This window comes from Trichechus manatus, unplaced genomic scaffold (assembly GCF_000243295.1).
Source record: "Trichechus manatus latirostris isolate Lorelei unplaced genomic scaffold, TriManLat1.0 scaffold00001, whole genome shotgun sequence".
Taxonomy (NCBI): Eukaryota; Metazoa; Chordata; class Mammalia; order Sirenia; family Trichechidae; genus Trichechus; species Trichechus manatus.
The window spans coordinates 9,400,432-9,413,200 of NW_004443937.1; the positions used below are offsets into that span (position 1 = coordinate 9,400,432).

Here is a 12,769-nt window from a genome sequence, read left to right on the forward strand (position 1 = left end):
GGTAAGATACAACCAACATAGCTCCATCTCCATGGCCATCTTTAATTTCATGCAACTTTCCTTTCTCCAGCACCCCCCCCCCCAAAAAAAATCATTTTAATAACGGCTGTCATGTTTCACCCCATGTGTTCAGTGGTACAAAAGCTCCCATATAAAATATGTACAGCTTTTTGTAATACTTGTTAAATGTATCTAGTAAATTAACAATGTATAAAATTACTTTTAACTGTCTGTCATAGAAACAAAATTCTGCTTTCATTTTATTAATGTTTGTCTGCCTTTGGTTTCATTTAGGAAACCCCACCTGTTTCCTAATATTCAGAACTGTTTTCCTTAGTGAGCCATGTTCAGATCATCTTTTTCTCAAGAATACTGACCTGCATTCTTGATGTATTCCCCCCGCCCCGCCCTGTCCACCACCACCTCCCCAGTTCCCATCTTGCAAACACTCTTAAGTAATAAAATGCATGCACTTCACTAACAGAGAATACTTTCCTGTGTCTAAAGTTCTTCTTCACCTAGAAATTACCTTTGCTGTTATTAATAAGATCCCTTCTCACAGTTTTGGAGCATATAACTGGGTGAGTTGGACACATATCTTAGAACTTTCTTTTATCCCTCACTTCTCAGCTAACATTGAACTGCACACTTTATTCCTGCCAAGTAGTGTATATTGTATATCCCAAGCAGGAAAAAATGTTTATTACTTGAAGCAAACAGTATGCATTATTTGATTCCCTAAAAAAAAACAAACCCATTGTTCTTTAAGGTTGAGTTATGCTGGTCCTTGGAGTTTCTAATTTGTGAATCTCTGTTCTGGTTAATTTAAATATTTAAATGTTATTTAGTTTTGAAAAGTTAGATAGTTTCAGTCCTTAATTATCCTTCAGAATTCCCCAAAACAACCAGATAATAATCAGAGTTGAAATTATTTTTCTCAAAAACTTGTATTTGTCCATTGCCACCTAAGCCTTTTTATTATCTAGTAAAAGCTTACATTCAATTTCTAAATTTTTAAAATTTGAATATGTTTATAATCCTTTTATAAAAATAAATTGTTTGAACAGTTTACTTTCCACTGAATGAAGGTACAAAAAGATACTAAATCGAGCTTTTCACTAAGCCTGGTGACTAAAGTCTCATAATTTTTTTAAAGGTAGAATGTTCTCATAAATTTCCAGACCAAGAGGCACAGTGGAAAGAGCACAGGCTTTGGAGTCAGACAGATAATTATGGTTTCAAATACCGGCTCTGTGAATTTGCAACCTTGGGGAAGTCACTTAATCTCACAACCTCAGTTTCCCCTTTTGTAATAATGGGATGATATTTACCATGTTTAGTGGCTGCAGAGATTAAATGAATTAATATATATAAAGTACCTAGCAAATAGTGGATGATTAAAAATGATAACTGCTAGTACTGTTATTTGTCACCAGACCAACATAAATTCCCAGTACAATTTTGATTATTTTGAAGTACAGTGGTATTACCATGCAGCTGTTAAATAATTGTATCCTTGATATGCTTGCATGTCATTGGTGGATGAGAAATTATTACTCTGATTTTTGAAAGGTATTTGGGGGTTCATCAAGATAAGAGGTATGATAAATATAAGATGCCGTTGTTTTTACCTGTACTTTCTTCAGGGTATCCTGTCTTGGTAGTGAATGGAAGAGGGCCTGGTCCCTGGGGCAGTACAGAAGGCACTTTCATCATCTCACTCACTGCAAATGTCTTGTGAGGTTTCATGGAAGTATTAAGAGATCCAATTAAGAAGAATAGTTCTGAGTCTAAACCAGCCCAGAGTGGCTTCTCTAGGGGAAACTCCCCGCTCAGCTGGTACGTTTGTGTTTGTCATTAGGGACACCTTGTATCCCAGGTGCCTGCCTTGAGACATCTGCCTGTACTGGCTTCATGTCACACACAAATCCACATTTAATAACACTCCAACTGTTATTTATAGGCTTAGTTATGTTAATCAGATTGTTCCACTGAGTTCCTCCTCTTATTCTAGTGGCTGGTGGTTGTGGAAAGAGGAGGGATTAGAATGGGAAGTGAAGTATTAGTTGAAGGGAAGATTAGGTGTTATGCTATCATGCATTGCTTTTCGCCTTTGTGCAGCCCTGAATCTGTGGAGGCTAGTCCAGCAGTTAATGAGAAGAGCGTGTATTCCACTCATAATTATGGGACCACTCAGAGGCATGGGTGTCGAGGACTGCCTTACGCTGTGAGTATGCATTTGTTTCTCTCCAGAGCAGTGATCTTCCTGGAGTGTAATCCATTCTTATACATGGTGACTTTCTTGAAATGTTTATATGCAGCATGATGAAGTTGCCCCCTTTGCACTTCCCTGCCTCCAGCGGACGTCTAGCCCTGCATCATTGTTCTTGTTTTTATGTCCCAGTTGACCTTGGCATTTTGTTTTATCACTTTCCTGGTTGAAGCCAAAAAACGAAGGGTACTACTTTCTTCTTTCTTTCCATATGTACCATACTTTAGGGGAGAGAGGGGCCAGTGTTTGGACACTGTTGATTTAAAAAATCTTATTTTCAGGATCATAATTACGGAGCCCCTCCTCCTCCGACACCTCCTGCTTCTCCCCCTGTCCAGACGATCATCCCTCGTTCTGACCTGAATGGCCTGCCGTCGCCCGTAGAGGAGCGCTGTGGAGACAGCCCGAACTCTGAAGGAGAGACTGTTCCTACCTGGTGTCCTTGTGGTCTTTCTCAGGATGGCTTCCTTCTCAACTGTGACAAGTGCAGGTAAGATCACGTTCCATCTAAATTGAAGCCTGGGTTGCTGGGAGTAGGGTTTCTTATTAGTGGGGAAAAGCTCAAAGTATTCTTTCTTGTGTTTGTTAATGTAGATGATTCCTTAGTGCTCCTTGGCTCGAATTCTCTGCACTAGGTGAGAATTGCTGACAACAAGGAATGAGAGATTGATGTTAAAGCTATTGAATTTGATATGAAATTTAATGTCCTGGAAACATTTGGTAGGTGGGAGGGAAGGGGTAGTATATGCAGAGACACTTCTCCCATGTGTGCTATGATATGCTGCATGCTGTTGGAAGGACTACTTTAAGTTTATTTTCCCTCTTTAGGGGAATGAGCAGGGGGAAGGTTATTAGACTTCATCGGCGGAAGCAGGACAACATATCAGGTGAGTGGAAGATGTTTTTACGTATAAATATTTTGTAATTTAAATGTTCATTTCAGTAAACCCTCCTGTAAGTTCCCATGGTCCCCCATCTCTTTTAGTGGAAAGAGATGGAAGTCTTCTCATGAACATTATAGTTTTCCCTTCTTTCTTTGAGATTGCTTATTTTTTTTCTCTCTTTATGAATTGTTGGATCCAGAAGCAGCGTTTTAGCCTTGTAGCAATCAAAGCATTCCTTGTGAGCACGAAAAACAGATTGAGGCATTGGAGCTTGGGGATTATGCATACAAGGGGAGAAATAATATGACATAGAATGGGGTTTATGCTTAATACCAAGAACATGGAAAGAATATTGTTTTCATAAGGATGATGGGTATTTCTGTTGTTCTGCAGATGATAGAACCGATAGTAGAAATAATGACTTTCTAGGTGTGGGGCAGGTCGAAAGGAATAAGCTGCTTTTTATGCATTTTTGAAGCAGTTAGTAGAACATATCCATGAAGTAACATTTTTTTTCAGGTGGGGATAGCAGTGCAACGGAAAGCTGGGATGAGGAGCTTTCTCCTTCCACTGTGTTGTATACAGCAACACAGCACACACCTACAAGCATCACCTTAACTGTTAATCGGGTTAGGAGAACCAAACCCAAGAAGCGGAAAAAGAGCCCAGAAAAGGGTCGTGCAGCACCAAAGACGAAGAAAATCAAGGTATGGAGGGTAAAAGTATCTTACATAGAAATACGTCTGGAGTAGCTCAAATTTTGGAGCAGCAGTGCACTAAAGCTCTTTTAAGAAGTTTGATCCAGATGTTTGAATGACCACTTTTGCTTTAGTTGCAGAAATTGGCTAATCTGTGTATGTACACATAGACCAACCTCTCTTCTGCCACACCGTACCATCACCACCCACACAAACTTTCTTCTACTGTATCCCATCCCAGGTATAAAATCCCACCCCTACATGGCACAAGCCCATATGTGCTGCAGCCTCCAGACTAGGCTTCTACTACACATAGCCATTACCCACTTCCTCAGCCCCAGAGCACAGCCTGAAATTCTTGTCCTGGTTACGTGCCTGCCTCATGTCATTGGGTTGGTTGGTTTTTGGTTTTTTTTTCCTTGTTTTAAAAACAAATCAGGAAACATCTCTTGAATGGTCTAGGCTTCCTCAGTGTTGTGATCACTTTCCTGTATTCTCAACCTGAAAGTCTCTATGAGAAACCTCTTCTGTTTTGTGTTCTTTCTTCCCCATCATAGCAACTTTGTTGCTCCTAGGTGACTTGCCCACCCCTTGCTAAGGGGATTGGTCTTTGTTTCCTTCTTAATTTCAAAAACTGATAAATCAGCCACCTTAAAGTTTTTATTTACTTTTTCTTTTAGTGTCCGGGTTGCATATAGGATTGAAATGATGCATGCTCTTACCTGTTAATTACATAGCTCCACAATAGAAAATATTGGAATTAGTCTCATAGTTCATTGGCCTTGAGCTACCCCCTATTCTTGATAATAGTTTGGGGAATTCCATTATATCTGTTACCTAGTGAGAAGGGGACAGAATAGAACACTAGTTCTTGCCTTAGTTGTAGTCTCAGATAGGTATAACTGTCATTCTTGGTACCAAGTTTTGTTTTGTTCTACTTGTTTTCCTCTTTGGGATAGGCATTTCGAGAGGGATCCCGGAAGTCCTTGCGGATGAAGGTAAGGGGTAATCTTCCCTGATGCTGTGTTTTACTTCACTGTGATCTTGCATTTTGGTCAGCTTCTTTCCTGACATTGATGGTCTGGGAATCTTGGATTCTGCTTTTTGTTAGTTTGTAATTGTTGCCATTCAGTTTTCATAGAGCCTTTTTCCAAAGTAGATTTTCTTGGCCTTTTTCTGAAATATTTTCCCTTTCTGTAATCAGCTTTCACTTATTGGTTTTCCATTAGCTGCTTTTTTGGGTGGTGACATTTTGCCAAACAAAATGAGAGGCTACTGTGTTCTGTCATTATGATTGGCCTTGAACTCAGGACTGAGGTTTTTCTGTTTATGCTATAGGATCTCTTGTGCACCTACCCTGGTACCGTGCTGGAAGGATAAATTTCATCAGTAGAAAGCTGTATTATTGATAGGAAGTACTTTTATTGGAGTTGTTTATTTGTGAATTTTTTTGGCATGCCTGTTTGGTTTAGAAGATTCAGATGATGCTAGAGTGTTTGTTTTCTTCAGTTATCAAAAAAAGAGCTTATTAGGCATGATTTTGGAGAGGTTGGAGAAGAGAAATTATATGTGATGGTTTAAAAAGACTTAGGTACTGAATTGGCCAAAAGGAAATTTGATTATACTGTCTGGTATCTTCCTTTACACACGCGTGCATGTGTGTGTGTACATGTACATATATACACACACACGCAGCATACCTCCCAAATCATTACTACTTATGGCTTCAGAGCATTTAATTAGGATTAAGTCCAGTTTAATTTTATAAATACTCATATCCCTAAGTGTGGAAGTGATATAAAAGCAATATCTTTCCTATCGATAGTTGTATGGCATAAACATTAAAATTTTTAGTGAAGGTAAGCTTTATTATGATTATGTTTATGTGGAACACCAATATGACTGATGTTATCAAAGATCATAACTGGCGTTTTATCTATAAAATTTGGAGTCCTCATCTTGCATATACCTAAGACTTGCAAATACGCATAAAGGAGATGGTAGAGAACTTACAGCCAGAAAACATCAGAGGCCTGGGATCTCTTGTAACACAACTTAATTATTATTTCTCTGATACATCATCTCCTCTAAGGGGCCAAATTTTTTTTAACTGCTCATTTATTTTTGTCTCATTTGCTTCGAGGGAGCCTTAACTATACTTACGGGGTAGACACAGTCCTGATCTTAGCTTTAAGCTCTTATCTCTCTTGTCAGCTAGCTATCTTACCTCCACTGGTTCTTAACTTTTGGAAGCTATCAACTGACTCTCCCAGAAAACCAAACAAATTTTGCTTATAGTTTCAGGAAGTTGACAGATATCCCCATACCTGTTGCCATCAAGTTGATTTCGACTCATAGTTACCCTAAAGAACAGAGTAGAATTGGCCCATTAGGATTTCCAGGGAGCAGCTGGTGGATTCGAACTGTTCACCTTTTGGTTAGCAGCTGAGCTGTTAACCACTACGCCACCAGGGCTGCAAAATCACTATAACTAAAACCAGACGAAACTCATTGCCGTCAAGTCGATTTCAACTCCTGACAACCCTATAGGACAGAGTAGAACTGCCCCATAGGGTTTCCAGGGAGCAGCTGGTGGATTTGCACAGCCGACCTTTTGGTTAGCAGCCATAGCTCACTGTAGCTTTTAACCACTGTACCACCAGGGCATAGATGTGTTAAAATTTAGACAGTCTTTTTTATTTTGATTCTGCTCTCAGAATTTTAAGTTATGGATTTTGTGCTCATAATTGATTCTTTAGTAAGAACTCAACCAAAAATCTAGGTGTGAGCCATAAGAAGGAAAGAATTTATTATTTGGGTTTGTAATCATAAAGTCTTCCCTATTGGAGACTTAATTCTAAACCAGGGTTTCCCTACCTTGGCACTGTTGACATTTTGGATCAAGCGATTCTTTGTTCTTGGAGGGCTGTCCTGTGCATTATAGGATATTCACAACATCTCTAGTCACTACCCACTAGGTGCCAGCAGTGATCTCCCTCCACCCCCCACCGCCCACCCCTGTGCCCCAAGTTGTGGCAGTCAAAAATGTCTGTAGATGTTAACAAATGTCCTCTGGGAACAAAACTGGCCCTGGTGAGAACCACCGATCTAAAACAATTGAGGTGGGGCCTGCAGTGTCCTGAAGAATGGGACAGTAGAATAGGCACAGAGTAGAATTAATGGAACAGCAGCTTCCAAAATACAGTAAATTTAACAAGTCATATTTAGTGGTTGCTTCTGGATGCCTAAAGCTAGGAATATTGTTTGGGACTTCCCTAATCCCCGGTCTTATAAAAGCACTCTTGAGTCTGAGATTTTGCACTGTTCTTTTGCTTAGCTAGTATTGACACCTCAGGCTGCTTTTAATGTTAGCAGGTGATATTCTGTTGTAAGTGTGTTGGCCTTAGGTGTTTCTTTAGGCCCCGTTGTTTATTGCTCTGCCTTTTAGACTCTAGTGAGAAATGTAGAAAACCGCATTGTTAATTTTCTACTTTCATTTCCCTGTTTCTTGGGGAAAGGATGGTAGACAGTAATCAGTCAGCTACAGTGATGCCAAAGCAATGAAAGAAAGTAATTGTTATAATAGGCATAAGCATTTCTATTCCATACATGGAAAGTATATTTAATTTTGTTACGCCTGTTTTTTTTTGCAAGTTTAGTGTGGACGTGTGTTTTCAAGTAGCTTTGATACTACAGTGTCTTTTCCTTCTGCTCATCACTAGCATGATGTCATCACTGTCGGTGTTTGTTTTGTTTTCTGATGGCACCTTAAGTCTTCAGCACCATGAAGGAGAACATGTGTCAGACTTAAGTTGTGTCTCTGTAGCTCAAGCACATATAGAGCTGTTTGTTTAGGATGATGTTGCTGAGAGAAAATAATCTTTTCTCAGTACTGTCACCATAGAAGGCAATGTTTGTTCTAAGAAATATAGCAAAGTACCTCTCAGCAGACATTCTCTACACTTTCTCTACCCCCTTCCACCCACACATACTTCACTTCTTCAGAATATTTAGAATCTGGCTATTTAAACATCAAAAGCAGAGTGCTGGAAAGATATGCTCTAAAATGTTAACTTTTTCTATGGATGGTGAGATGTTGGGTTATTTATTTATTTGAGTCACATTTATTTTTAGAATGAACACATATTCATTGTATGGTGAAGATAACACGATAACAAAGATAACAAAAAGAAAACCAGTCACCTGGAGAATAGCAGAATAATGCCATTTTGGCCTGGCACACTAACGGATGTTCGATAAATATTGAAAGTTAATATGATATTTTTAGATCTCTACTATTCTTTTTTATGAAGATTTTCTTAGGAATTTAATGTCAGTCATCTGATAAGAACAAGTTGATTTTTATCCCTTATAAGTGGTCATAAAATCACAGTAGTGGGGTGGAACTATCATCCAGATTAATTTCTTACTTTATAAGTGGGGAAACTGAGCTTCTAAATCTTTGTCCAAGGTCTAACAGCTCATTGGTAACAAAACCATGATCAAAGCCAGATCCCCTGACTCCCAGTCCATTACTCTGTTATGCCACACCAACTGCCAAGTGAAAACAAATTTTCTCTGGAAACTCAGCCTGCGTTTTTTCCTCCCCATTTTTATGTATGGACTCTCCTAACCCGCCTGACCTTTGTTCTCTACAGAATTCTCCCTCTGAAGCACAGAATTTAGATGAGAATACAACTGAGGGCTGGGAAAATCGGATAAGACTATGGACTGATCAGTATGAAGAAGCTTTCACTAATCAGTACAGTGCAGATGTACAAAACGCCCTTGAACAACATCTACATTCTAGCAAGGAATTTGTGGGCAAACCTGCCATTTTAGACACTATTAATAAAACAGAATTGGCCTGTAATAATACAGTTATTGGTTCCCAAATGCAGGTAAGGCTCAAAAAGTTAAAGAGTCTATAAGTGGTGAAGATTTTAAGAACCAGGAATTGGGCTTGGATTGGAATTATTGTTTCTTTCAAATGTATAAATCTTTACAATAATAAATTAAACGGCTATTGATCATCTTTAAGGAAAAGCAGGTTATGTATTAACTAGAAGCTGTCTGGATATATATTTTTAAGCTCCATTAATTAAAAATAGGTAAATTACAATAGGAAGTTTTCATACAGCCTAGATAGGAATTATGTAACATTAACAGATACCTAAGTTTGTTCTTTATTATTCTTTAATGTTGTTGTTAGGTGCCATCAAGTCAGCCCCCCACCCCACCCCCGAGTCACGACAACCCTGTGCACAACAGAATCGGACCGTTGTGATCCATAGCGTTTTTGTTGGCTGATTTTCAGAAGTAGATCATCAGGCTTTTCTTCCTAGTCTGTCTTAGTCTGGAAGCTCTGCTGATACCTGTTCAACATCATAACAACATGCAAGCCGCCACTGATAGGCTATGCTTGAGGTGCATTGACCAAGAGTCGAATCCAGGTCTCAAGCATGGAAGGCAAAAATTCTGCCACTGAATCACCACTATTCTGCCCCCCTTATCATTCTTACATAATTATAATCTTTTTAAAGAGGGAATTATTAGTAATATGAAGCCACTAAGTTCTCAATGATATATTTTTCTTTGATTTTTTCCCCCCTTCGGTGGGATGTCAGGTTCGCTAGGTGGAGTATGTTTCCTAGAAAAATTGAGCTTATACCAAATTCAGAATTTTCTGATCATTGAGCTAAATAGCATAGACAGATGAAACTTGAAAATTTTGGTGCCTTTTCTGCAGTTAGGAATATTCTAGATGTCTATCTAGCTGCTGCTTTGTAATGTTAATATTCTGGTTTTATTCAGCTACAGCTGGGAAGAGTCACTCGTGTTCAGAAGCACCGAAAGATCTTGAGGGCTGCAAGAGATTTGGCTTTGGACACTCTTATAATAGAGTATCGAGGGAAAGTCATGTTACGACAGCAATTTGAGGTCAATGGGCATTTCTTCAAAAAGTAAGAACATCGTTCATTGAGCAACAAGGGCTAAAGTGAATCTGGCTGACCAGTGTTGCTATAAAAATCATCTTGATTAATAGAATGTTCTTGGGGAAAATATTACAACTCATATATGCTCACGCCTGTCTGCTATTTGTAGAGAGGTGAAAATCTGCAAATTGTTTAATACATAAAGTGCTGATGACTCCCTTCCGAGCCACACATTCCTTGCTATGTGCTTGTTCTTTAATCAAAAGCAGACAAGCATGTGATGTTTTCCAAGTTAGGCATTGCAAAGGACTGCTGTTTCTTGTGTCAGCATATGCTTCATATTTGGCGTCTTGGGGTGGCCTTTTTATTTGTGTTGAGAATTAAAGGAATTTTAATTATCCCTAGACCATACCCCTTTGTGCTCTTCTACTCAAAATTCAATGGTGTAGAGATGTGTGTGGATGCCCGAACTTTCGGTAATGATGCTCGATTCATCAGAAGATCGTGTACACCAAATGCAGAGGTAAGATTTTTGAAGCAACTTCCCTTTTAGTGGAACCAGCAAAGGACAAGCTTACTAAAGAAGCATCTGAAAACTTCACCCAGATAAAGGTCTGTCGACTAATGATTTTAATCTTTCATTGTGAGAGATGAAAAACAAAAGTAATGACACTTTATTCTGAAAAGATGAGGGGCAAGGAATGGGTTTCCTTTAGAAATGAGGAAAAGTGAAAAAAGCAAGGTAGCATTTGCTAAAGAGAAAGAGCTAGACTGGATAAGTCAGTGAGATTTTATTAAAGAAATTGCTGTGTGATGGAAGATGTCACTAGACCAAAACCAAAGGCCATTTGGTTGCAATTTTTTATGTTTTAGGTAATGTGTGGTAAGAGAGATTCTAGACATTTCTAGAATTTATTACTCAGTAGCATAATCAGTGCAACCACATCAGATGCAGTAAGAAAGTCCACAGAGCTTTTCTTACAGGCTAAGGAATTTTAATTCCCTGGTAGAGCTGGAGACTTGTTTTTAAAATCTAGAACATTTTTGTCCCTGAATTTGTAATATCACAGGGTATCTCCATTTATTTCAAGAAGTATCATAAATTTTCAAACATGTCTCAAAACAATCATTATATAAGAGTGTTAGAGAGTATCATGGAATCAGATAACTACTAGAACTCTAGATGGGAGGAATTATTTGGGTGAAAGGTTTTTTTCCCCTCTTATGTAGAATTTCTGGTCTTTATAATAAATCACTACCCATAAGCCTTATTCACACAGGTGCGGCACATGATTGCAGATGGAATGATTCACCTGTGTATCTACGCTGTGTCTGCTATCACCAAGGATGCTGAGGTCACCATAGCATTTGATTATGAGTACAGTAATTGGTAAGACCTCAAAAACCTTTTTTAACATGAATAGCCTTGTCTTACATACTAAGCTATTCAATTCAGTTAAGTCTGCTTTTGTTCCTTGCTCCTTCCTTCTTTGTTTACTTAATATTTTCATGAGTAATGCATTTTTTTGCTTAGAAATTGTAGAGAGAAAGATTTTTATTTTTAGAGATACAGGTATGTCGTATGATAGTGCTCAGAAATCTAACAAGGATGTTTTAGTTTATGCCTCTATAGCAAGAATAGCAGAAAGGGTATATAAGATACTCCTAGAAATTGCAGTAGCATGTGTTATGCACAGAGCACTTGTTCAGGGGCCAGATAGAATGAGAATTTAAAGATTCACTTCATCCACTCAGATCATGTAATCTAGCTGTACGTGACTATCAGAAAGATAACAAGATATACATGACTGTGCGGTAGGTTTTGTAAAAATAGATGCTTTCTCCCTTGGTCGTTTCAGGCAAAAAGAGGTTATGTGGTAAAGTGATGTTAGGCCCAAGTCTAAGAAGAAAAGGCATTCGTAATAAGTAGGGAATTAGTAGGTAAAAATAGGAACATGGTGAAAGTGAACCTAAAATAAATACGGCACTTCAGATCCCATCACTGATTCACTGCCTACTAAATAGCATAAAAACAGTTGTGAGACTTGAATTTATTGGGGGATTTCTTTCCTTTCCACTGGTCATATGAGTCAGGGCTATACAGAGCAACACAGAATATTGAAAATGTTTATAGGACTCTAATATCTCAGTTTGGAGCCCTAGTGACACAGCAGTTAAGAGCTCACCTGCTAACTGAGAGGTCAGCAGTTCAAATCCACCATCCACTCCGTGGAAACCCTGTGGGGCAATTCTGCTGTGTCCTATAGGGTCACTATGAGTCGGAACCGACTTTCTGGCAGTGGGTTTTAATATCTGTTTAATTTATTCAGAGACAATACCAGAGGAAATTACTATACTAACATTTCAAGCGAATGAATGGACAATGTAACAGATTTTCAAAGGCACTGAAACAGGCACTTTTGGTTGTTTCTTTGGAGCAGTAATTATAAAGTGGACTGTGCATGTCACAAGGGGAACCGGAATTGCCCTATACAGAAGCGGAATCCCAATGCTGCAGAACTGCCACTCCCACCTCCTCCAAGCCTACCCACCATTGGAGCAGAGACCAGGCGTAGAAAAGCACGAAGAAAAGAGCTAGAGTTGGAGCAGCAGAATGAGGCTCCAGAGGAGAATAATGACCAGCCACCAGAAGAAGTTCCAGAAAAAGTAAATGTATCCAGTGATCATGAGGTAATCAACCTTGATCAAATATTGTTCTATGGTATAGCTCATCTCCAAATGAAGAGATCCCAGATCGCCACATGTTTTTATGTAGAGAAGCTCTAATAACACTTAATGCCCTTTATATCAAGGTGGGTGTGTGTTCATTCGTTCTCTTTGTTTTACAATGTCAGGAACATCCTTTCGGTTATTTTCTAGGTTTTAGTCCAGAGAACAGAGGTTGTTATGTGTTTATCATGTTGCCCTGCATGAGTAACCCTATAAAGCACTTGAAAATGTTTCTAAAGAGTTTTAGGC

General features: G+C 38.8%; 1 protein-coding gene across 6 annotated transcripts in view; it reads left to right on the forward strand.

The window, feature by feature from the left end:
- Positions 1-12,769, forward strand: part of SETD5 (SET domain containing 5) — an 83,120-nt gene that overhangs the window by 42,287 nt on the left and 28,064 nt on the right. For 2 of the 6 annotated variants that reach the window (XM_012557483.1, XM_023736924.1), the window contains 10 exons: positions 2,122-2,227; positions 2,611-2,762; positions 3,101-3,159; positions 3,676-3,863; positions 4,814-4,852; positions 8,513-8,755; positions 9,669-9,817; positions 10,196-10,313; positions 11,071-11,180; positions 12,232-12,481. In XM_012557483.1, the coding sequence (XP_012412937.1) occupies positions 3,105-3,159; positions 3,676-3,863; positions 4,814-4,852; positions 8,513-8,755; positions 9,669-9,817; positions 10,196-10,313; positions 11,071-11,180; positions 12,232-12,481 (1,152 nt within the window). In that variant the 5' untranslated portion in view covers positions 2,122-2,227; positions 2,611-2,762; positions 3,101-3,104. Of the gene's footprint in view, positions 1-89; positions 3,160-3,675; positions 3,864-4,813; positions 4,853-8,512; positions 8,756-9,668; positions 9,818-10,195; positions 10,314-11,070; positions 11,181-12,231; positions 12,482-12,769 lie in introns of those variants that run through there. The other 4 variants (XM_023736899.1, XM_004368297.2, XM_023737022.1 and 1 more) reach the window with 4 other exon arrangements.